Source organism: Ixodes scapularis, unplaced genomic scaffold (genome assembly GCF_016920785.2).
Source record: "Ixodes scapularis isolate PalLabHiFi unplaced genomic scaffold, ASM1692078v2 ptg001275l_1___fragment_3__unscaffolded, whole genome shotgun sequence".
NCBI lineage: Eukaryota > Metazoa > Arthropoda > Arachnida > Ixodida > Ixodidae > Ixodes > Ixodes scapularis.
Window position 1 is genome coordinate 47,864 of NW_024610134.1, and position 23,130 is coordinate 70,993.

The 23,130-nt window shown below is 45.2% G+C and overlaps 1 protein-coding gene and 1 long non-coding RNA gene across 3 annotated transcripts; both read left to right on the forward strand.

Moving 5' to 3' along the window:
* Nucleotides 1-11,275: 11,275 nt before the first annotated feature.
* On the forward strand, nucleotides 11,276-21,030 carry LOC115333120. Of its 2 annotated transcripts, none has more exons than XR_005718225.1 (4): nucleotides 11,276-11,454; nucleotides 13,844-13,892; nucleotides 15,092-15,148; nucleotides 20,980-21,030. It is a non-coding gene; the product is annotated as an uncharacterized LOC115333120 (long non-coding RNA). The 2 variants fall into 2 exon arrangements; XR_005718224.1 differs by having other exon boundaries at nucleotides 11,276-11,448.
* A 771-nt stretch (nucleotides 21,031-21,801) lies between these two features.
* Nucleotides 21,802-23,130, forward strand: LOC120850812. The gene has a single exon (XM_040223490.2). It carries the CDS (start codon nucleotides 22,144-22,146, stop codon nucleotides 23,128-23,130), a length of 987 nt encoding a protein of 328 aa, XP_040079424.2. The 5' UTR covers nucleotides 21,802-22,143.

Sequence of the window (23,130 nt, forward strand, 5' to 3'; positions counted from 1 at the left end):
ACGTACGCCGGGGCGCGCGCAATGTCTTCTTTCCTGCACGACACTAGATCCGGCTGCTCACGTGATCAGATCTCGGTGAATAGCGGCGCGGCGGCACGTGGAAAACAGACGCGCAACTCTGGCTCCCGTAAGGAGCCTAAACAGGAACCCTAGACTTAACTATCTGGGACACACTGCAGGTTAATGTATGTTGAGAGGCGACATTCGTTTTATAGCTTTGTCCATTTAATTTTTTCGCTTTTCTAACAAGTAAAACTCATCATTCCATCTAGAACTTAAAAAAGCCAGGAGCGGACAGAGCCAAATCTCCCACATTCTGTTACCACCTATCACAAAAAAGTCTCAGCACAGAAATTAATGAATTTTAAGAGAGCAGTTATGAAGGAACCATAATAGTGTACTATCGGACAAGATAAGTACACCACTGGGAAGCAACACAACCCTTTCTTGTAGATTTTTATAACCACAAATAAAAAAGGAAGAAGGGAGGGGTTTGCAACCATGCCTAAGCAGTGCAATAACTGGTTCTCTGCTTTGCTTGGGAAAAAGTTAAACCCAAACATTTCAACAAGGACACCAAAAGCTTTTAAAATAAGAGCACGCACCTTCTTTCCGAATCAAGGCCTTTTGTAGATCCCTGTTCAGGACCTGGACGACGTCCAACTCTTTTTGCAGCCTTCGTGCTTTGTCCTTCGAACGCTTGCACTTTGCCCGGAGTCTTGCAATCTCCTCAACATGGTGGATACACTTAATCCAAAAAAAGAAAAGGCAACACTCAATTATTTAGAACACGTCACTGCACATGCACACATTTACTATAGCAAAAAGTAGAGCTATAAGCATTTCTAAAAAAAATATAATTAGGAAGTTTTGACTTCTATAGCCTTTCATATCTCAAAAGGTTTTCAATCTCTCTTACCACTATTAGCTAAGCCAGTGGCAACAAGTTTACTGGGGCAGAACACACCCGAGACTGCAGACCAGGTAATGTTGCAGCAAGTTATGACGAAGTCAGGCATTAAGAAATATGACGAGGCGATCGGGATCTCCCATTCCCATGTGTACTTCTTCAATGTGTTTGTGCTCACTTTTAATTGAAGAAATTGAGGCGTTTGAGAGGTGGACACAGTAAAGAGAAGTTCTGCGATAAATGTAAAAATAACTGGAATCTGAAAAGTTTCTGCAGCACAGAGCGCACTGTTTTTCCGCCGCCGGCCTGTTCAGCACCGTATGCTCTCCGCTCTTTCCTTAGGGCTGCCTTCCCACATTGCATGCTGAGCAAAGCAAACAGGAGCATTTGGAGGGCTACCAACAATGTCCCTATGAAGTCGTGCATGGGCAATCGAATTCAAAAAAGTGTCTTGAGCTTCTAAGCGCAGCACACAGCAACACCTCCATTCCATGCCAGTTGCTTCTCTCCCACATCGCACATCTTGAAAAGCTGTTGTGGCATGCCAATAAGTGTCAAAAGCATTCGCCATATCATCCCAGCAAGGTGCAAACGGCAGCATTGTTTGCTTTGCTTGTGGTGTCGCCGATCTGCTGTCTCCAAAGCGGGCACAGGAAAGGCAACATTTCGCGCAGGAAACACATGCCCAACAACCTGCACATGCCTGCACATGCCCAACAACGTGCAGCGAACCCATGTCACCAATTTGGTGTAAAAACAAGCGACCGAGCTACTCGTTACTCATGCATTATTTTTATACAGTTCAGATATAGTTAAATTCAGATATAGTGTAGTATTTTCCAACACCCCCGGCTTTGTTAAAACTGGTGTCGATACCACAGCTAAGGACTGTGGCAATACTACAGAAAAATGAATCTATAACATCACTGTTAATAGTTACATGATCGTTTCGGTATATTGCCTGCTTGGCAGTTATATACCCTTCTGCTTTTACTTTTTTTAGGGATCAGGCACTCTTATATAATAGTATGCCCGGAATCATCAAATAAAAAGTACTTTGGTGAATTAGCCAGCACACTTAAAAATACACTTTAAATGTGTTGTTATTGCATGTCATACCTCGCTGGCTGTGGTATCAACTGGCACAGGTAGCTCCGCACCTGCAAACACAGGATTTTTTCTGATCTCCTTGGTGTGGGCTTTTAGGATCTCGTCCCAGTTGGTGACTTGGCCTTGGGCTGCATTGGCCTTTTGTGCCTGTAATAAAGGAAGCGACATATATTATAATTTTTTTTTTAGATGAGCACGTTGACAATGATAGATGTGTCTTCATTTTATTATTAGGTAAACTTGAATCAATTTGTGCCGTTTTGACCTCACCAATCAATTTGATGTTCAAATATCTTTCCGGATGTCATTTATACTAAAAGACTTATACCTCTGTCAGACGGGAAAGTAAATGCCATTTTAATAGAATGCCATTCACCGCTCGGCGAATCAGCTCGGGATACTGGTTCTGCATGTGGCGGGTGCACGCACAGCGTGGCGTATTAAACACGCCGATTGACCGAGCTGTAATGTCATTTTGCTTAAATGTCATTTAACGTGTCCATCTGACAGGGGAATTAGTCAGAACAATTTAGGCCTACTTACTTTAATCCATTGCATACTAATTTGTTTAATCAAGGAATATACCACAAAACTATATTTTAAACAATAAATTTTTATTAAAAAAAAAACATTTCCTCAACCTCCAGGTGTGGTTTCTTTCTGTTAAAGTGGTATGGAAACAAAAATTGAAATATTCAAATTTCGTTCGGAAATGAGTCAAGCATGACGGATAATAACCGTAAATGATAATCGCACGTTTGTAGTATTTTGAACGACGGGCTATATTTTTCGTTCCAAACGGTGCACTCGAGCAAGCGCTCGAAGAGAAGCGAACGGAGAGCGCCATGCATCATGGGATATCCGGCGCAAACAAAAACAAAGAAAAGATTCCCCGCATTCGTGACGTAGCAAGGCTGGCGTGGTTATGAGCTCCGCCCTTCATTTCATTCATTTCATTTATTATACCCTCAGGGCCCGAAGGCATTACAGAGGGGGAGAGCAACAAGAAGGTTAATGCAAATAACATAATACATATTTAGACACACTCAGTAATAAAGTAATTAGTTATTGTACTTTTAAAGAGCTCAGAGTCCGTGATAATGGCGATCGACCGGGGAAGGTGGTTCCACTCCTGGGATGTGCGGGGAACGAAAGATGAATAAAACGTGGTTGTGATAGAGTTAGGAATGCCCACCTTATGTTGATGATCAAGACGGGAGGAAACATAGACAGGCCGAGCAATTAATTTGTCGCGCAGGAAAGAATTATGGTGATACATTTTATGGAATAGGGAAAGACGAGAAATTTTACGACGTAGGGATAAAGGTGGTAATGAGAGAGTTGTTTTCATAGAGGTGACGCTAGCGGTGCGGTGATAGTTTGTGAGGATGAAACGAGCGGATCTGTTCTGAACGGCTTCCAATGTAGATACGAGAGTGACTAGTCCGGGATCCCAGACAGAAGCTGCATATTCTAACTTGGGACGAATTAAAACTTTGTAAAGAGTTAATTTCAGTGAGACAGGGGCTAATGAAAAATTTCGCTTGATGTAACCTAACATGCGGTTAGTGTTAGCTGAAATATGCTGAATATATGTTTTCCATGAAAGGTTAGAAGCTATATGTACGCCCTTAGTGGCGTTGTCAGCCCTTAGTGGCGTTGTCAGCGTTGTGGTGGTGTCAATAGCGTCAACGCGTTACAACTGAGCCGTTCGAAGTACCCGTGGGGTGATGAGCGTGTGGCTGGCCCAAGGAGCACGTAGCTTCCACAGCACTGTCAGCTATGGGTGAACGGGCTGGGAAAAGCAACGTTTGTCCGAGTTTTGAGCGACGGGCTAATCTTCTAGGGGGAGGATGGCTGTATCCGGGTGCACAAACGAGGGTCTTAGAAAGAGGGGAGTCCCTCCTTTCCGTCTTCTTGGCCTGTTTGGTTTAATGCGAGATTTGTGAGTTGAGGAGGAAAGCTTTGAAGGAAAATGTTGAAATTCCAAAGAGCGGCGCTGCTCCGAAGGAATCTGCTACGTCACGACTATGTAGCAAGTTCCCCAACGTTGCTAGATCACCTCCCAAACAGGCTCCGCATGCATCCAACAGGTGCATATTGAAAGATTGTTTATTTAGCTTTAAAAATATTTTTTTTTATGGCTTCCAACGGAGGACTGGTGTTTTTGAGGTTAGGGTGCAACATGCAACACACTCAAGCTAGAAAATGAGCGCTGGAATTTCGTTTCCCTACCCCTTTTAAGGGTGACGGCAAAGAAAAAAAAAGTACTTTCAAACAGCCTATTTGGGACAAGCATGATACGAAACAATACTTTTTACAGCACTATTTATTGCGCAAGACTGATTTTAGTTTGCGGCTATTTCGTCCGTTTTAAGTCGCGCGCCATAAAATTGGCATTATACGTCACGGAGTGACGTTTAAAAGCCACTCTGCGCGCTTCGAAAGAGCGTGAGTTTCAAATGTGGAGAGGTTGTGACTCCGACTAAATTACGTCCTGTGGCGCAAATATTGCTAAATTTTTTTTTTTTGTTTTCGCGGAAGATTTGTTTTGTGGCATGCTTGTCCCAACTAGGCTGTTTAAGAAAACTTTTTTTTCTTTGCAGTTACCCTTTTAAGCACGTTTTTGTGCCCTCTAACAGCTTTCTCCTGTAGTTGTTTACTGTGTAATATCATTAAAGACAACCAGAAATGTCAAGAGTAACCTTTTACTTTCCGCAGTCCATTGCTGTTTTGCTCCAATTTTTGTTGTCTGTGCATACTCTCCATGCCCACTTCAAATTTTTATGATCATTGCTTTGTAATGTGCCACAGGAAGCATCCAGACACTGTGATTGCAAGCAGAGGTTTGAACATTCCTGAGAATTGCTCGGACACAATACAAGTGGTGGTGAACAATTACACTTCGTTAGGAATATCCGGTCAGTCACCTTGCCGTAGAGAAGTCGAATGGAAGTGTGAAGTTGAACTAAGCAGTCAGGATGTTTATCTTGACTGCTTAGCTCACCTAAGCAAACCGTTTCAGTCAAGGCACCTCGAACCTGCAGTGCATATGTTACATCTACCAAATAGTTTCAAAGTAGAGTAATTCTGAAAAAGATCAATAAACATACTATCACATTCCTTTGAGTACCCACCTTTCCAAGTGCCTTGCTGTTTTCTTTTTCTTCGGCAGCAAAAGCCTCAGCGCTCCTGGTGTTCCTCGTGCTCTGGGCTTCCCTGAGTGTGTCTATAAAGTGTTTAAAAATAAATGTACACTACTTAACCAGAAATGTTATGCAAGACTGTACTGATAAAAATACAGCACAAAGTAGAATCGTCAAGACCTTGGGTGTTGCCGCAAGACTTTGTTTCAACGAAAGTGTGTCTGCTCAGAATTAGGTTATTGTTCTTTCTGTGTAACCGTTATGATACAATCATGATCATTTATTTAGCTTTCATATCCCTGCCGTGTCAATGATGTGCTCTGTAAGCGCTATACCAGAAACCTCTTTTATTTGCAGAATTTTGAGTCTTTCATCGAAATAATGAAGATTTGGGATGATTATGCTGCACAGCATGAATTTGTGGAGGCTGTACAGACACATGATGATGAGGCTGTCAATTAACTCATTGGTTACTGTAGATAGAAAAAATAACTATGTGAGCCTATATATTTGTGAATTAATCTTTCTGTCACCTTGCAACTAAGTACAGTCCCGGTCAAAAGAAATACGAACAACGGAGCTGTGACCGAACAATACTTACGGCGCCTGATTGTGGTGGGTGCGGGCAGTGTTTAAAGCAAGTGACTGGTTCATTTCATTTTTTGTGTGTTGACAAATTTAATCTCAATTTACGGCCCCCAACAGCACTGCTTTATCTCACAGTGACTTTTGTGCAGCATCTTATTGTGCAGCCGCAGGAACGACACATTTTATTGAAAGAATTTGCCAGGTCATGCAATTGAATTTCGTTTGGAGGATGGTGTCGTTTTGCAATAGCAAGTGTCTAGAGTTCCGTCCAGACGGAGTGATTGTCGCCACTGAAGTTCCGTTCAGACGGAACTATAAACGTATTAACTGAGTGACGTGGGCGCCGCTGCCATGAAGCGACATTGAAAGGTGGGACAATTAACAGTTTTGTAATGAGCCGCCGCATACTGTCGCCGCAAAGTAAATGGGTGGGCCGGTTAGGTTAACACAGAGCCGTATATGTAGAGAGTTTGGTCAATGGGAGGCGCGGGCAGAGCCAGGGCGTGCGGCAGACTCGGAAAGAGGGCTTGGCATGCTCTCTTGACCAACCAGAAACCGAAAAGTATCCCCTAGCGGTGGTAGCGAGAAACAGTTCTGAGCCGATCGATCATCGAAGGTCGATGTTCGTATATGGTTTTAATAAGTGCGTAAGAGTGAAGTGTAGTAACTCTTTGTGGTTGAAAATAGGGTGCACGTGTTGTTTTGATCATGATCATGCAGAAAGATGTAAGAAACGAATGCGCCACTGAACTCTGTTTTGCACGCACAGAGTGTGACCGCTCTGACGGCGATTCCCGGCGCTCGGCGTTTGACGTAAGGATTATGTCGATCTTTCCGCCAGTCGCACTCTTCCACCATCATTTTAGATGAATGTGATTGAAACATCACGTGTACCATATTTTCAGCCATCGAGAGTTACTTCAATGCAGTTATCAGGTTTGTTTCTCGCGACCACCGCCAGGGTATCATTTCCGGCTTCTGGTTGGTCACATTCGAATTTCTGAAGACGCCCTGGAACACGCCCAGCCCGCTTTCGGCCAATGGCGCCGCTTCATTTGTCTCCTATACTTCGCAACGAATGGCCAAACTCTCTACATATACGGCTCTGGGTTAACACGCACTCCGGTGATAGACGCGCGGTTCATTGACACTCATTAAGAAAAAGCTCTAGAAAGATTACTTTGGAGCCTGGACATTAGCACTTTAGACGAAACTCTATTTGCGACTATCGTTCCGTCTGGACGGAACGCTAGCCACAGCTTTTGTAATAACCCACTAGCTTTGTGGCTTAAGCGTCGTCAGAGCAAACACTCAGCTCGGATAGAAGGCAATCTTCACTGACTGAAATGTCAAAGAGGCAGCAAAATCACAAATACAGTGATCAACCATAGTGCCCTTGAGCACCTGTCACTACAAATGACATAGCTGATTTACTCATGTTCTCGTTTTCTGCAATCCCTGGCGTCTATTTGTTTATTAAAAGCAGACCTCCAAAATATGCACCACAGACTAAAGGGGCAATTACGGTACCACATAGGGCAATGGGCAGAAATAATGCCAAAACGCTTTGTAATCTTGCCGGAGCAGTATCATTAAGTTCCACAAGGAGGATCTGAAGGCTCAGAATGTCACGTGCTCTGCTGTTTATATTTCTTTTTGCCATGACTGTATTTGTGAGCCACTGTGGCTACACATAGGTCCAGTGCCAGGGGTACCGATCAGCATCCATACAATACTGTAACCGACTAAATTTTCGCGAGGACCTCATTTTCGTAAATTTCGCGAATCGCCTTCAATTCGCAAAAAATATGTCCCGCAAACAATTCGGGCAATATGTGAACGCTACGAAAGATACACTCGATTCGCGAAAATTACGAAAATGAGGTCCTCGCAAAAAGAACCCACGAATAATTTCAAATTTTCAGCTTTGGCCCGATTCGCGAAAATTAAGCCGTTTACAGTATATAGAATTTAGGAGGGCGAAGGTATAGCGGTATGAGTAATGCATACGCATGATGTCGTGCATTCCAACCGGAAAAGTCTATACATACGACATGGGGAGCTAACGCAATCTAGAAGTGGAATGAGGCCATCGGGATTGGGTCCTGTCTGCTCGGCCAACTAGGCAGCTTTGACTCAGCCACTCGCTGTGTGTGGACATGTTGCAAAGCCTGTCCCCACATGCATGTACGACGCTATGATGGCAATTTGTGCACCCACAAGGTTTAATAGTATGCAAGCACATACTAGTATGCTCATGGGTTTAGAAGGTGTATCCCCATTGCAGAATCGCTCGCGCAGCCGGATTACATTTCAGTGCTTTGATCTTATAAAGCAGCTTTTATTCAAGTGCACAAGCCTTGAGCACGCGACGGAAAGCAACTAAACAAGTATGCGGAACCTCACGTACAGCAAGTAGGGTGGCGGAGGTCAAGTTCATTTTTGCGAAGCAATACCACTGTAAGTCGCGACAACCTGTGCCCGCAAAACATCTTTAATGCCGAAACTTTTTGAGCTCAAAAAATAAAAGCCCTTTTCAGTATTCAGCAGTTTGGGGCAGAAGCCATGCTATCAAGCGCACCAGCGACACGCCGGGGATCTTAATAGAGCAGCCGGCCAAGACCCAAGTGGTCGTGGATTGATCACTATTGCTTCCGTCTACCGCTATACTTCGTTTAACAACCTTAAAAAGAATTAAAAAGAACAGTAGCGGACACTGCGAGCCAGTTAGACTCGTTTGGGGCAAGTCTAACACTGCGAGTTCGACTCAATTGCCCCAAATGTGTCTGAGAAACCAGATTCAACACTATCCTATTTATTGGGCATGCGACATAATTCAGGTCGGCGAATTTTGCTACACATATTGATTGTAATATTGCCTTATTACCATCATGCTTTTAATTTTAAGGAACACGGAACCAACATTACAAAGGAACTTCTGTGCACACCCATCCTACGATTACATAAGAACTTCCGTGGTGTTATATACATGTTTCAACTTTTTCGTATTTAGCATTTCAAGTAGACATACTGACAACACTTTTTATAAAATCGTTGGCATAATAAAGTATTGTCCTCCCCTTTCCCTTCTCCTTACCCTCCCCCCACCCTTCCCGCCCCCCTTATCGTGGTACACACGTGCATAATCGCGACTGCCTATGATGCACGCTCATCCGCTGTTGTCCCGCGAAATCCAGCGCGCCTTCGAGAAAATGAAAGACGCCGCTACGTAAAATACCGGGCAAGCGCCCACTCAAACTTTGGAGAGAATCGCAAAAAAATGGGGGATGGGCGCTTTTCCGGTCATCAATTTTACATATAAATTTACTGTGCGCATTTTCTCAGATCTTACAGATTTGGGAATGGGCGGACGCGCGGTATTCTACGGTGCGTCTATGATATCCATGAGTAAACAATAATCGATCACACTTATTACCAACTTACTCGAGTACGGCAAGCACGAGAATGTGCACGGAAAAAGTCGGCGTGGATTATTTACAACAATGAGGCGCGCCACTACGTTAAGAAGAGCAAATGAAACACAAAACTCACCGAACAACTGCAACACTACTGCCTTGTAGTAGGTCACACCATCAGGCGGCACCTGATTCTTCAGATCAATGTCCGCGCACCATGCGATCTTGTACTGGCCGTGTTTTTTTACTTCTTCTGGTTGCTTATTCCGAACAAAACCGATAGGTACCACCTCCGCAATGTTATCATCGTAGTGGACAAGAATATACTTTGCCATTGCGTCGACCGCGGATCACCAAAGGCTGCTTCGGTATCACACACAGGTTGAAAGAAAAGCACGCCTGATGAAAAATGGCGTTTTCTTTCTCCAGCTTCTATATTTCCGGATTGGCTTTGGATTCGGATCGATACACAGATGTATGGAATTGGTTTCGTTTTCAGAAGTTTTGTTTCTTGTACCGCAGTCTCACCAGTGGCCCAGCCAGAAACATGTTTCGGTGGGTGTTTTGCTGACAGAGGGAAAAGGAAGGTGAAAAAAGGAGGGCTAAGCGTACACGAGGCTTGTCACAGTCGACGGAAGGTATTTGCTTTAATATTTAGCTCACACATGTCTGCACATGCCAGAAATATAATACATGCGCAGTGTTTTTCTTTCCTTAGCTTTTGGTTCGGGCATGTGTGATATTTACCCGCTGTCAGCACCAACCAGGTTCCGTTGTAAGTCAGTGCCCTTCTCTGTCTGTCTTCTTTTACTTTGTCAGTGTCCCTGCTCTGTTATATTCCTTTAATATACGAACTAGAACAATCATCAACGTTTCTGGAGTACGTTTTATTCGTTTTAGTCAACCTCGTTGGTTCTAGTGGTTTTAGTACTATTTTATTACTATACACGCCAATCCGCTCCGGGCCTGACGGTGTGACCGGGCGGCCATCTTGCTCGTACACGATTCGCGGTTCTGCTAGCGTTACAGAGGCTGGCGGCAGCGTGCTCAAGACACGTTTTCTACTCGTTCGTCGTCATTCGCCGAAGATTTTTAGGACCCTGTGTAAGGGTTGAGACTTGCCGTTGAAAACACGTGGACATTTTTACGAAAGCGCAGTGCAGCAGGAAAAAGCTACAACAGAAATAACGATTTTGTACTGCTAATTTGATTGCCATAAGCGTTTAGTAAACAAAACAAAGAAGAAAAAAAACGCGCCGCTGATGCCGCCCCCTTCCCTCCCTCCCTCTTCCGTCGCCACTGGACACTGGATCAAGCTCGTTTCTGGACCGCGAGTGCCGCAGGTTACAAATACAGTAGTCAGAATAAAAGTAAAACGCTGCCCAGAGGTATGTACATATGGCTTTGCGCGCATTGCACTCGCACAAGACATCCACACGGCGCCGAAATGAATCTTGATCGGTATCCAAGCGTGCGAAAGTATAGAGACGCAGCACTTCGGCGTGTAAAGGAAGCTTTGATCAGGTCGCGAGATTGGCGACACTTGCTTTTGACGATTTGTGCCCTTACATACGGTTTCACGCACATTGCACTCACAACACACATCCACACGGCGTTGATTCTTGATCGGTATCCAAGCTTGCCAAGGCACAGAGACGCAGCACTTGGGCGTGCCAAGAAAGCTTTGATCCCGGCGCGAGACCGGCGAAACTTGCTTTCGACGAGTTGTGCCTTTTTTCTGCGGCACTTCGCTTTCGTAAAATTTTCCGCGTGTTCACACGGCAAGTCTTAACGGGTACACAGGGTCATGAAAAAAACTTCTTTGGCGAATGACGACAAACGAGTAGAAATTGTGTTTGTAGTACGCTGCCGCCAGCCTCTGCAACGCTAGCGAAACCCCAAATCGTCTACGAGCAAGATGGCCATTCAGTGGCTTCACGGCTCTGGACCGGAGAGAAGCACGATCCAGCATTTGTCATAGAGATCAGTGGTGTGACCGGTGCATGGACTGGTGTGACCAATGAACCAGTGCCAGCCGAAGCCTCTTTTTATTATCGCCGATTCATCTGGGGTGTGACTGGTGTGGTGCAGAGCCGGCTCTGGTGTGGTGACGTTCCTCCATTTCAGTACTTATAGTATTTCAGATTCAGATCTGGTTAACATGTCTGATACCAAGCGTAAGCAATACCTGAAGCCTGAAAATGCATTTGTGCGCCCGAAAGCGACTGCCTGGTGCAGAAAAACGAAGAAAAGCAAAGAAACTGCGGACGAAACCGAGGTACCCGTAAGTCAAGAGTTGTTTGTTAACAGCTTGAAAGCGCCGCGTGTTTGGCCGTAATTAATATTTCTTATCGCAATGGTTAAAGTGACGTCTGGCTGCGCTGCTACCACATGTTCAAACGCCGCCCAAATGCCTTACCTAGCGAAGGGCTGCATTAATTGTGCCTAGACCCTCAGCACTTTGGTGTGCCTAACTGCAATATTCTGACCGCGCGCGCGCGTATGTAGAACAGTATAGAAAATAAAGGAGAAATAAAAAGGTGTGGGTTTTTGTATCTGCTCTGCGTTTTGCAGTGAATGTCGACAGTAAAAGACTTGCAAGGCCAAACTCGAAAGAGTTTGGGCGTACAGGAGACACGAGTTGCTCTCGCTCCATTGTGCCCAATGTTAAGGCTACATGACACACTCTCGGCACTAGATTAGCTCTAATGGCTCGTAGCTTCTTCCGTGGGACATTGAAGTGAAGTATGGCACCTCTGCCATATGCTAGCTCCACTATGCTGTTGGGTTTCCTGAGCATGTCTGCACTCAGTTTTATAGCTAATTCGCGAATTGAAGACTAGTTATTCGACAAAGCCGCGAATGAAATGTATGCAACCAAAGACTATGTAATTCATGGCTGCACTCTCTTAAAAGCTTATATGCCTCTTGTTCCTCAAAGGGCAACTCCAGTCCATACTTTCGATTTTGGGATTATGACTGTTTTTAGTGCAGTCAGCGTCCCTGAATCGCAAGGTGTAATTTTTTTCTCGTTATTGTGCGTAGTTTTAGAGATATCGACGCCTCAAAGTTATGTTTGGGCGAGGCCAACAAAACCGAAACTAGCCGCTCGAGGCCCCGGCAACACTGGAAATCAGCTGCTATGTGAACGTGACGTCAGGATCGTTCTCGTTCAACGAGTACGCAGGCCAAGTGGCACCTACCTCTGTTGCGCTAGCCGTCTAAAGATAGGAGGTAAGCTGATTTTATTTTAATCCTGTATGCGTGGTAGTTATCCAGCATATGTAGCAAGAGTTAGTGTGTACACCCAAAAGCTAGCGACTGGGAAACCCGTGAACTTGTACGGTGCCGTACTCGGCGCTTTTATACCCAAAAGCTAGCGACTGGAAAACGAGTGAACTCGTTCGGTGCCGTACTCGGCGGCCGTGTGTGCGGTCTTCCGTACTCGTCGCTAGGCCTAAATTGTCATCGGGGCTCAGTGGATAGAGCGACGTTGCTCTACGCCGCGCTGCCAGTGACGTACAGTACTGGGGTCCCTCTCACTTTCACGCTGCGGGTCAGTTCAAGACACAAAGCTTTGAGGTTCTCCGGCGCGGGCTGCGGCGCCCGAACACACGTGTGCTGGGACGTACACGTCTGTTTTTTCATTCTTTTTTCCTCGGGCGCGTTAAAGCTGAAGTCCAAAGTCCACTCGTTGAACAGCATTCACCCACACCTCCTTCAATCTATGGTCCGTTGGAAACTTGCGAAAAAGCACCTCCGGGTTGCGCAGCGGGTTGTTTGAGCAGCCCACAGCGCTACAAGTTGCACTCGACATCTTTTGAGGAACAGCTGCAGCAGTCTTGGGCGCACCGAGTTGCTCGCTAAAACGAGTCCTGGAGTCCTCACAAGCAAATAAACAAAAGGCTATACCGAAGCTACATGGGCTACAGATAAAAGCAGCGGCTAAACGCGCCAATCACAAGCTAAAGTAGCGGTGGTAGCGGCTCAAAGAAGCGCACTCCGTGCAATGCCCAGACTGGAGGAAAAAAAGAGAACGATACTGACGTCATGGGCCAATGTTGCTTTAGCGATCGTCAACCCGCTGCCCGCCCGCTAAGAAGCAGCGGCTCGCGGCGGGTCGCATTTTGATTATCGGCATTAGTTTAGAATGCGGCTTCCCACGAACATAATATTTTGGCTGGGGTCGTATTTTGTGGCGCTACAGCGATACCAGTAATTTATTTTATTTTGAGTTTTGGCCGGAGTTGCCCTTTAAGCATTTGAAGCATCTCAGCCGAGTTGGGACGGCAACAGCTATCGCACCCTGAAAGCCATGCAGACTCGCTTAATAGCAAAAGCCTAGACCTTTTTTCCACATTGGAGCGCTCTACTGCTCGCTCTTTTTCCAAAGCTGAACCGATTTAAATCTGTAATTTTATCTTGAAGTGCGTGCAGCAGATTATTCACACGGGACTTTGTGGGGCTGTGTCATGCTAATGCCTTCCCCTTCGTTTGTCGCATTAATTTTCATGGCTTCGAAATTTAGTCTTTTGCATATAATTGGTACATAGATTATATTGATGAATTGACAGGTCTTAACAATGCCCCAAAAGTAGTGTTTGCCAACGAGCTCGTAATTTCATGATATAGGTTCCTGTATTGAAGCAATCATACTTGTCATTTTATTTCAGGACACCTCATCTGCTTCCCAAAGAACCTGGGCCCTCTAACCATCTGCTGGTACATATTTTTAAGAATTCACTCGTTAAAAACACCTTTAACCATCACTGATAGCAGAAGTCTACTGGTAATTTTTACTTACAAGGCCAGAAAAGTCTAGCCCTGCTGACTCTACAAACAAAGGCAAAAAAAATGGCTTTAGCATCGCATGACGCGATTAGACACTTTACGAAGTGGCTGCAAAACCGCGAGATGCTGTGTTTAACAAGTGCGGCAGGCAACACCGGTTGGGGGGGGGGGGGGGGGGGGGGGCAGAGACCGCTGCCTTTAGCATCCATGGTGGTCATCGCACTATCAAGTTCAAAACGATAAGTGTCTTAGTCGGACTGAAATTCATCTCCGGTTACCAATCACTGTGGACAATGTTAATGACTACCATGATGTCTGGAAGGCAAGCAGTGGTAAACGGCTGTGTAGCTACAGATTTGTTCCTTAAAGCTACCTCGAGAAACCTCGTTGCAGCTCTCGCAGCAACGAGGTTTCTCAAGAGCTTCCTGCAAGCCTCGGGCATCTCAAACGGCTGAGTTGCAACGTGCTGATGCCCCCAAAGGGCAAATGTGATTATTATGAGCTGCGTTGTCACTCAAAACAGCGATAATCCTTAAGTTGACAATTCGGCATGAGCTATTATTGCAAGTGAGGCTATCTTCATTAGTCCTTCTCAAAAATTCTATATTGTGTATGCGTAACTCTGTGTGTTTCTTTTCGTTTGCCTCTGTTGCAATTTCTGGCAATAACCCCTTCCTTCCCCACAGCCACATTTTTTGGAAGATTGTATGATTAGCTTATTAACCTCTTTGGGTCACCTGGCGCCGTCTGCTTTTGACACGGTTTCTCTCCTCCACACCAGTTGTTGGGGAAAAGTTGCGGCATGTCAGTTCTCTGTAACCATATTGCTTAGTAAATTTATTTTGAAGGTTAAAAGTAACTATTGAAAATAAAGTTGTGAGCTGATCGATGTTTTGACTTGCTTGATTATAGCCCCACAGAATTTTCTGATAAAATCAACAGGGTGTCTACCCATTGGGCAGACATACAGAACCTGAAACGATTGGAATTTTCTCAGCCTACAAAGTTTCTAGAACATTTATTTCTAGTGCTCTGATTTGTCATTATTGAAGAAAGTATTCATTGGAGGTTTACATTATGTACATGGGACATCTGTATGCACCCTGTTCACGTTGATGTTTTATTTTCAGTATCAGGAAACTTAAAGGGTCAGCACCCAGCCAGATGAACCAGAAGACAGCACAATGGTGAGAATAGTGACCTAATTAATTTGAGGTTAACTTGAATAGAATGCCACTCTTACTCATTCTTTACTCATGACTATCTTTATGTTGGCTTTAAGGCCAATAGGAAGGTCTGTATCCTACCAACAAAAACACTGTATGTACAGTTACCAATCACTGTGGACAAAGTTAACCAATACCATGTTGACCGGATGACAAGCAGTGGTAAACGGCTGTGTTTCTTCAGATTTGTTCCTTAAAGTGGTACGGAAATAAATTCTAGCACCCATTTTATTGTTCACATGTCGGCTAGGCAGTGGTATCACCTTGCAAAGACCAATATTTTGTCCAGAAAACATGAAAATTAATTTTAAAACAAATTAAATTATTCCAAAATTGCTCCTGGTGGATGCTTCGAAAGCTTTGTTGGAAGTCGTTGCATCACTTACTACAAAACCAGGAGTGCCGCTCTGCGGGAGTGCGGCATACCAATTTCAAGTGGCTTCGGCCTGAACCCAATTTCGAAACCTTGGATGAGAAAGTCGGCGTAGAGCTGGCCACGGTGAATGCCGAATCTCCTGTCCAAAAGCATCTGAGAGGCAACGTCCTCGTCCCCCCTGACTGTCACAAATGTGCGTGGTCCAGTATGTAAATTAGTTGAAACAATATTAAAAAGACAAAGGCCACAGCTCGTGTGCACACAAAAGAAGAAAAAAAATGTTCGACCGGTTGACCAGGCGCTAGGGCCACGCCTGGTGTAAAAGTGAGCAGGGGAAGCGACCACAGGGTAGAGGATAAAATCGCAAGATATTTACTACTTTCTTCAAACAACAAAACAAAACAAAAAACTCTCTGAAACCGTAGACGACGTACGCTCGCAAGCAGACGAACAGAAAATCAAAGAGCCGCTCAATACATATCCGCAGACTCAAAGCGCACGGGTACAACAAAATACAAGTGATAATGAAAGTCTTATCTGCGGGATTGTCGCTGGTCCAGGGGGTGGGTTGGATGCCTCCTCCGTGGTCTTGGTCCAGTCCGCCGGACAATTTTCTCAGGCGCACTTCCTCACGCACTCACACTGCAACTCTAGCACCACGCGGTACTACACAGGAAACCAACAAAACTTGAGGAAGAACAATGACGTTCGAACGGCGGGCTCAAATCCCCGTCATCTTCACGACCGCAGGACGGGAGAGCTGCGTCTCCGAATGCCCTTGGGATTCCGTGCGTCTTTTTCCCGCCGGTTCACTTTTATTTATAAGAACTAGCAGCATTCTGAAGCCACTCACATTAACGAATCAGAACCGAGCTTCTTGGCTCCAGTGAGAACTCTGGGGGTTTTTCCCTTTTTCCTTTTTGTTTTTCCAGGAGAAAAGCAAACAAGCAAACAAACAGAAAATTACTTCTACACTCCATGCAGCTTCAACAGCGTCGCTGAGAGGTTTGGGGACTTGGTCACCCGGTGCTCTCCATTGAACGCGTACCGAAAGCGGCCTTTCCCGAGCCGGACCTCCGACCGTTTCCCTTCGGCATCCCCGCATGGCACGACCGACCATAAACCTAACACAAACAAAACAAACCTTCGGTTCAGGGTGCGACGCCCACACAAAGTGGCTTTAACGTAAACAAAACCAGGGCGCGGCAAGCTTTCCTTCGTAACATTCGGCATGGTCCAACAGAATACACACACAGCAAGCCTTCGGTTCTCGGTATGACGCGTACACAAGGCGGAGTGGAGGTAATGAGCCAGTCCCCGGTCGCTTCTTTTCGGGATACGCGGCATTCCCCGAAATACCACCCACACAGGAGAAATGCAGAAAAACAACAAAACAAAAAATGTTAAGAAAGAAAACAAACAAAAAGCTCAGCGATTTGTGGCACTGACATCGGAAAGTTTTAGTAAACTGTTCCAATAACGATACCTGGTACTTTGCCGACACTCTTGAACATGCGTCTCTTCGTTATCGGGTATCGTTATGGTACGGTGTTTTTGTACGCCATTTATGTGGCCAAATTGTGTAACTAGCGTGTTGTCAAGAAAGAAAAAAAAAAGCCGTCATTTCATGCAGTTGTGTGTAGTTAGCTGCGTCGTGATATGTTCGAAAACAAGCAGAGGATGGGGATCATTTGCACAAAAAAGCTTTATTTTTCACTAAACGTCACACCAACGTCACTGAACGAGAATACAAAATTGGCAGCTGGTTGTCGTGCTGAGCGGCTGAGTGCAATCAACAAACACCATGTTTTCGCTGTTTCAGGGACGACCCTTATGCATCGTTCACATACTTGTGACCGAGTACGACCGAAAGAGACAAGACTGGTTTTTAAGCCTCTTACGACGTCTTAGGACCAGCTCCGCAGCAGCGCATCCGGTCCTAAGACGTCGCAAGAGACTTACAAACCGGTCTTGTCTCTCTCGGTCGTACTCGGTTACAAGTGTGTGAACAAGCCTTAACTAGTTCGGGCTTCAATTATGTTTTTATGGCTTACCTTCACGGAAGAAAGTACTCAAATACAGGCGCGCTGGTGAGAATGACACTAGCGGGAACAACTGCCAATATGCATGACTAGCGCAAGATCACACTTAGCTTATGTATGGGGCCGTCTATAATTCCAGTTTACGCTACGCACGTCACTGAACTTCAGGCTTTTTTCGGATCCCCGCGCAAGCGAGTCCGGCGTTTGTCACGTTCGTTAGGCGTATCGCTTCTTCGGAGAGCCATCCTTGCACTGTCTTGCATAGACTTGCTGGATCGAGCGCATGGACGTCACATCGCACACCAACACAAAACACGAGAACACCACTCGCCACAACGGGGGATTCAGATTGCAGAAATGCACAACACACATACACACAAACACACACACGCTCCAACTGGTCAACTGGACTGGGCCACGGGTCAATGGAGCGAATGGAGCTCTCGCTGCAACAAGGTTTTTGAGAGCTTCCCGCAAACCTCGGACATTTCAAACGGCTGAGTTGCAACGCGCTGATGCCCCCGTGTGCCAAACGTGATTATCATGCCAGTCTCCAGAAGAGAGAGAGAATAAAACTTTATTGTCCCAGCACTGTGAGTGGGGTGATGGGTGCAGCCGTCTTATCCGCCGCTGTCCTAGAAGACGGCCGAGATCCCCTGGACCTCGGCGGCTTCTTCGGCTAGCCGGGTGGCCGAGACCTGATCTTGTGGGTCTGAGGTGAGCAGTAGGGCCTCCCAGTGCTCGCGGTCTTGGATTTTGCGGCCATCAATGGTCAGTGCCGTCTGAGAGCATGCCCATAAGATATGTGGCAGATCCGCCTTCAGAATTTACACATAGTTTCAAATTGTCCCGGGTAGAACCGGCTACAGGCCACTGGGCTCGGGTACATGTTGGTTTGGAGGAGGCGCCAGGCCACCGCCTGCTTCTTAGTGAGTTCAGGTTGAGCTGGTGGGTACCGGGCCCGCCCCAGTCGATAGTGATTTGTAATTTCTGGATAGGTGGACATGCGGTCTCTTCGCGTTCCCGGTTGGGCAGGCTCACTGGCTCGGCGTGTAAGACCTCGAGCTACCGTGTGAGCCGCCTCATTGCCTGGGAGCAAGGAGTGCACCGGTGCCCAAATAATTTGGATCGTCCCGCGTTGCCGCTGTTGGTGATGGTCACCGTACGTTTTCCAGGTAGCTTGCCCTTATCCCGGGCTATGGCATCACAAATATTGCCGCGTATCCCAACATGCATTGCGCTTTCTGACCGCAGCTCGTCGAGCGCCAGCCAAAATGTGCTGTTTGGAACGAAAAATAAACAAATTCACTCAAAATACAAACGTGCCATTGTCATCGACAGGTATAAGTGATCACATTTAACCTTTTTCTGGACGAAATGGCTAAATTTAAATTTTTGTTTCAGTACCCTTTAAAGCTGCCTCGAACCGTTGTCACTCAAAACAGCAACAATTTTTCAGTTGACTATTTTTTATGAGCTATTATTTGCAAGTGAGGCTATCTTCATTAGTCCTTCTCAGAGCTTGTATATTATGTATGCGTGAATATGTGTCTCTTTTTGGGTTTGCCACCTTTGCAATTTCTGGCATTCGCCTCTCCCTTCCCCACAACTACATTTTTTGCAAGAGTAAATGAGTCTGCTTATTAAACCTCTTTGGGTCACCCGGCACCGTCCTATAAATGTTTAATCTCGTGTCGCTTTTATGTTTTTCTCCTTGACACCAGTTGTCGGGGGGAAGTTGCAGCATGTCGGTTCTCCTTATCGAGAGTTCTGCTGGAAGAGGGAAAAGTGTCTTTTGTCTTTGACCTTCTCTGTCTTTCCTAAATTTATTTTTTCCTCACTGTGTCTTTGTTATCACACCCCATGCTTCTGTGTTTGTAGAGCAGCAAGCCGAAATCGAAAAGCATTTTATGTGTAGCATCGGAACAGTGGCAGGGATCCAAAGGTCTATACACTGTTGATGTGGTAATGGTAGCAGATGGAGAGCCTGCGCTTCATTTTGAAATGCCACTACTAGATGCTGCAAAATTTGTAGAAGGGTTCATTTGCTCTTTTCTCATCAAAGTTTCTTGTGGAACCCTCGATTCCTAGTGGATTTGCATTGAGGCCAGGTGCAGCCACTTGTGAAGTGCTGCTTTTTTATTTTCATGCATCGCTCCAAGCTTAATGCTAGAAGTTAAAGAGCCCTGCTTCTGGCGATTGGCTGTAACTGACTTGCAATCAGTCAAATAGTGTGTGGCAACCCTCTAGTATCACTAAATTATAACCATTTTGCTTCGTAAATTTATTCTGAAGGTTAAAAGTAACTGTTGAAAATAATGTTGTGAACTTATTGGTGTTTTCACTTCCTTCATTATAGACCGTTCCATTAGGGTCATAGCAGAGAGCGTAAAAGAGAAAAAATGTACTCCCCCTCTCACCCTACACGTCGTCTGCTCCGCCAAATGGGCTGTAGCTAGTGTCCGGCTGGCGTGCAAACTCTGTTTAAAATCGCGTCATTTTGGAACTTTCAAGCGCAGGTGCGCAGATTTTGGTATGGCAGTTGTGTAATACTATGCTAGATAAAGACTCACAGGGTCCAATTGCGCTGTTACCTGCGTGCAAATAAAACAAAAAAATAAGGAAAACTGTGTCAGATTGGTTGGTCTTTTTGGCGAAAAGTAAATCCGGTTGCTGTACCTTTTTTACTATACAAAGTTCGTACTGGTGTAGGCCTTTAGCGACCATGAGTGGAAGTCTGAATTAATAAATAAAACATGCTCTCCTGCCGCAATACACGCAGTAGTTGAGGGTAGTACTGCCGGCTGACTCAACTGCTATTTAAGTAACGGAAGAAGGATATGCTAGTTGATCATTTAGCGAAATAGAACAACAGAGAGCTATAGTCTGATTCTGGAGTAGCCACAACTATTCTAAGAACGCGAACCACTTCACAACGGCAGCCACGAGCAAGAGTTCGATGTTCCGTACTGCCCGCCGATACAGCCCAAAGATGGAGAACGGCAACCTCCCGGTTTGTCGTCTGCTAGCAGAGTCGGGCGCGTGCCCTCTCTCTCGTTTCACCCCGCCGAACCCGCTGAACTTCCCGGATGTGTGGAGAGGGTGCTGCGGTCAAACAAAATGGTGCCGCCCAGAGAGCGCTAAATGGAATGGTCTATAGAACCACAGAATTTTCTGATAAAATTAACAGGGTGTCTACCCAGTAGGCAGACATACAAAATGTAAAATAGTTGGATTTTGCTAAGCCTATAAAATGTCTAGAACATTTCTATTGCTCTGATTTGTCATTATTGAAGAAAGTATTCATTGGAGGTTTACATGATGTACATGGGACATCTGTATGCACCCTGTTCACGTTGATGTTTTATTTTCAGTATCAGGAAACCGAGTGGGTCAGCACCCAGCCAGATGAACCAGAAGACAGCAAAATGGTGAGAATAGTGACCTAATTAATTTGAGGTTAACTTAAATAGAATGCTACTCTTACTCATTCCTTACTCATGGCTATCTTTATGTTGGCTTTAAGGCCAATAGGGAGGTCTGCACTCTACCAACAAAAACACTTCATGTACAAAAGAAAACAGTTAAAGATACTGTGTTCATATCTTGTAACATCTTGTAATTTGAACCTGGGGCGAATAGTACCATTGTTAGCTGCGGCATAATTTCTTCATTTGCTTGCACATTTATTTAGTAGTAGTCTCTAGTTAAAGGGCTATCGGTTGGTGCCATGCAATTGTATGGTATTTTGACATTGTAAATTGATTCCATTTATCTTGCACAGGACTCCTCTTCATCCGAATCGTCTGAGGACTTGGTTTCAGGAAATTCTAGTGAAGATGACACTTCATTGGAATGCCATCCAATGAGGTGTGTGTTTGAAGTTGGAGGGGGGGGGGGGGGGGGTTGACGGTGACGAAAGCAGAAGCTTTTGTTTTGATTATCTTGTTTGTAATCTGCCTTGGGCTCTCAATGACTGGGATTAAGGATGCCTTGTTCCTAGTGAATATTTTGTTTGGAAGACAGGTAGTCCCTAGCTCCCTCCACATGTTTGAAAAGGCACTAAACTTCTGCAAGAACTATGATCTGGTTTATTATTGTTTAACTTGCTCTATTGAATTGACGTTAACATCCGAGAGCAACAAGCAGAAATGCTAGATCTGTAAGAAGCTTTTGATGTAAGAAAATGTGACTGGAATTTTCTTTTTTTTTTGACAGCTTCATTAGCCTTGTAGCTCAGGAGTGTTCTGGAGAGTTTTACAGATCATAGCTTCTTGACTACACGGTTTGATAGACCAAGTGATAGGTTTTCGGACATATGTGATGGAGAGATCTACAAGAACCTATGCAAAAAGTTCTTAGTTCTGGGCAACCCCAAGAACATTTCTTTTACAATTATTACAAATGGATGTCCGGTTTTCAAAAGTAAAAATTGCTCCATCTGGCCTCTTCAGCTTATTATAAACAAACTTTCTGTCTTTTACACACTTAGAAATGTCATTCTTTCAAGCGTCTGGTTTGGAGAAAACCACTTTTCCATGGTGCTATATCTGAAAAGTTTTGTGCAGCAGTACAAAGTTCTTTGTGCCAAGGGCTTTGTGTGGAAGCGCATTGGCACGGAGGTTGTAAGTAAGGCCTTTGCAGTATGCTGCACTGTGGACTCTGTGGCTTGGCCCTTATTGCAAAACATGATTCAGTTCAACACCTACTTCGGCTGCAGTTGGTGTCTTCATCCCGTATCGCTCATTGTTAGGGCAATTCGCTATACAGTCAGTGTCAAGGTGGTTCAAGACCGAAAATCAAAGGGGGCGATCCGTGACATGTACGAAGCTGCGTCAGGAGGTGTTATCTGTAGAGGTTTTAAAGACCCCTCTCCGTTGCTCAACATGCAGTCTTTTAGCGTTATTGAGTCTTTTGTTCCCGACTACTATATGCATGCTGTCCTCCTCGGTGTTTCTCGGTCACTTTTGAACTTGTGGTTTGACAGCAACAGTGGGGAGGCGTTCTATCTAGGAGAACCAGCAACTGTGAGGCTGGTGGACTGTAGGATGAGAGCCATCAAGCCAATATCCAAGCTGGGCAGGTTTCCCCGGGGAGTGAGCGAACGAAAACTCTGGAAGGCGCAGGAGTATCATTCGTGGCTTTTGTACTATCCGCCGCCGATACTCTGCGGGATTTCGCCCAAGCCTTTCCTTGGCCACCTGGCTCTTCTTGTGCACTCTATTTATTACCTCGTTCATGACACACTCACAAAATATGACATTATCACAGCTCATATTCTGCTAGCTGAGTTTATGATAAAATACAACATGCTCTGTGGAGACATTAACATGGTCTTCAATGTTCACTTGTTCCAGTACCTGGCAAAGAATGTCTTGCATTGGGAGCCTTTGTGGACCCATTCTGCCTTTTGCATCAAGGGAAACCGTGGAATAGCAATGCAGGATCTACAGAAGGCCATACTTAAAGAGGCACTGACACATCAAAATTGTATTTTTTTTATTTGTGATGTAGAGATTTTTTAA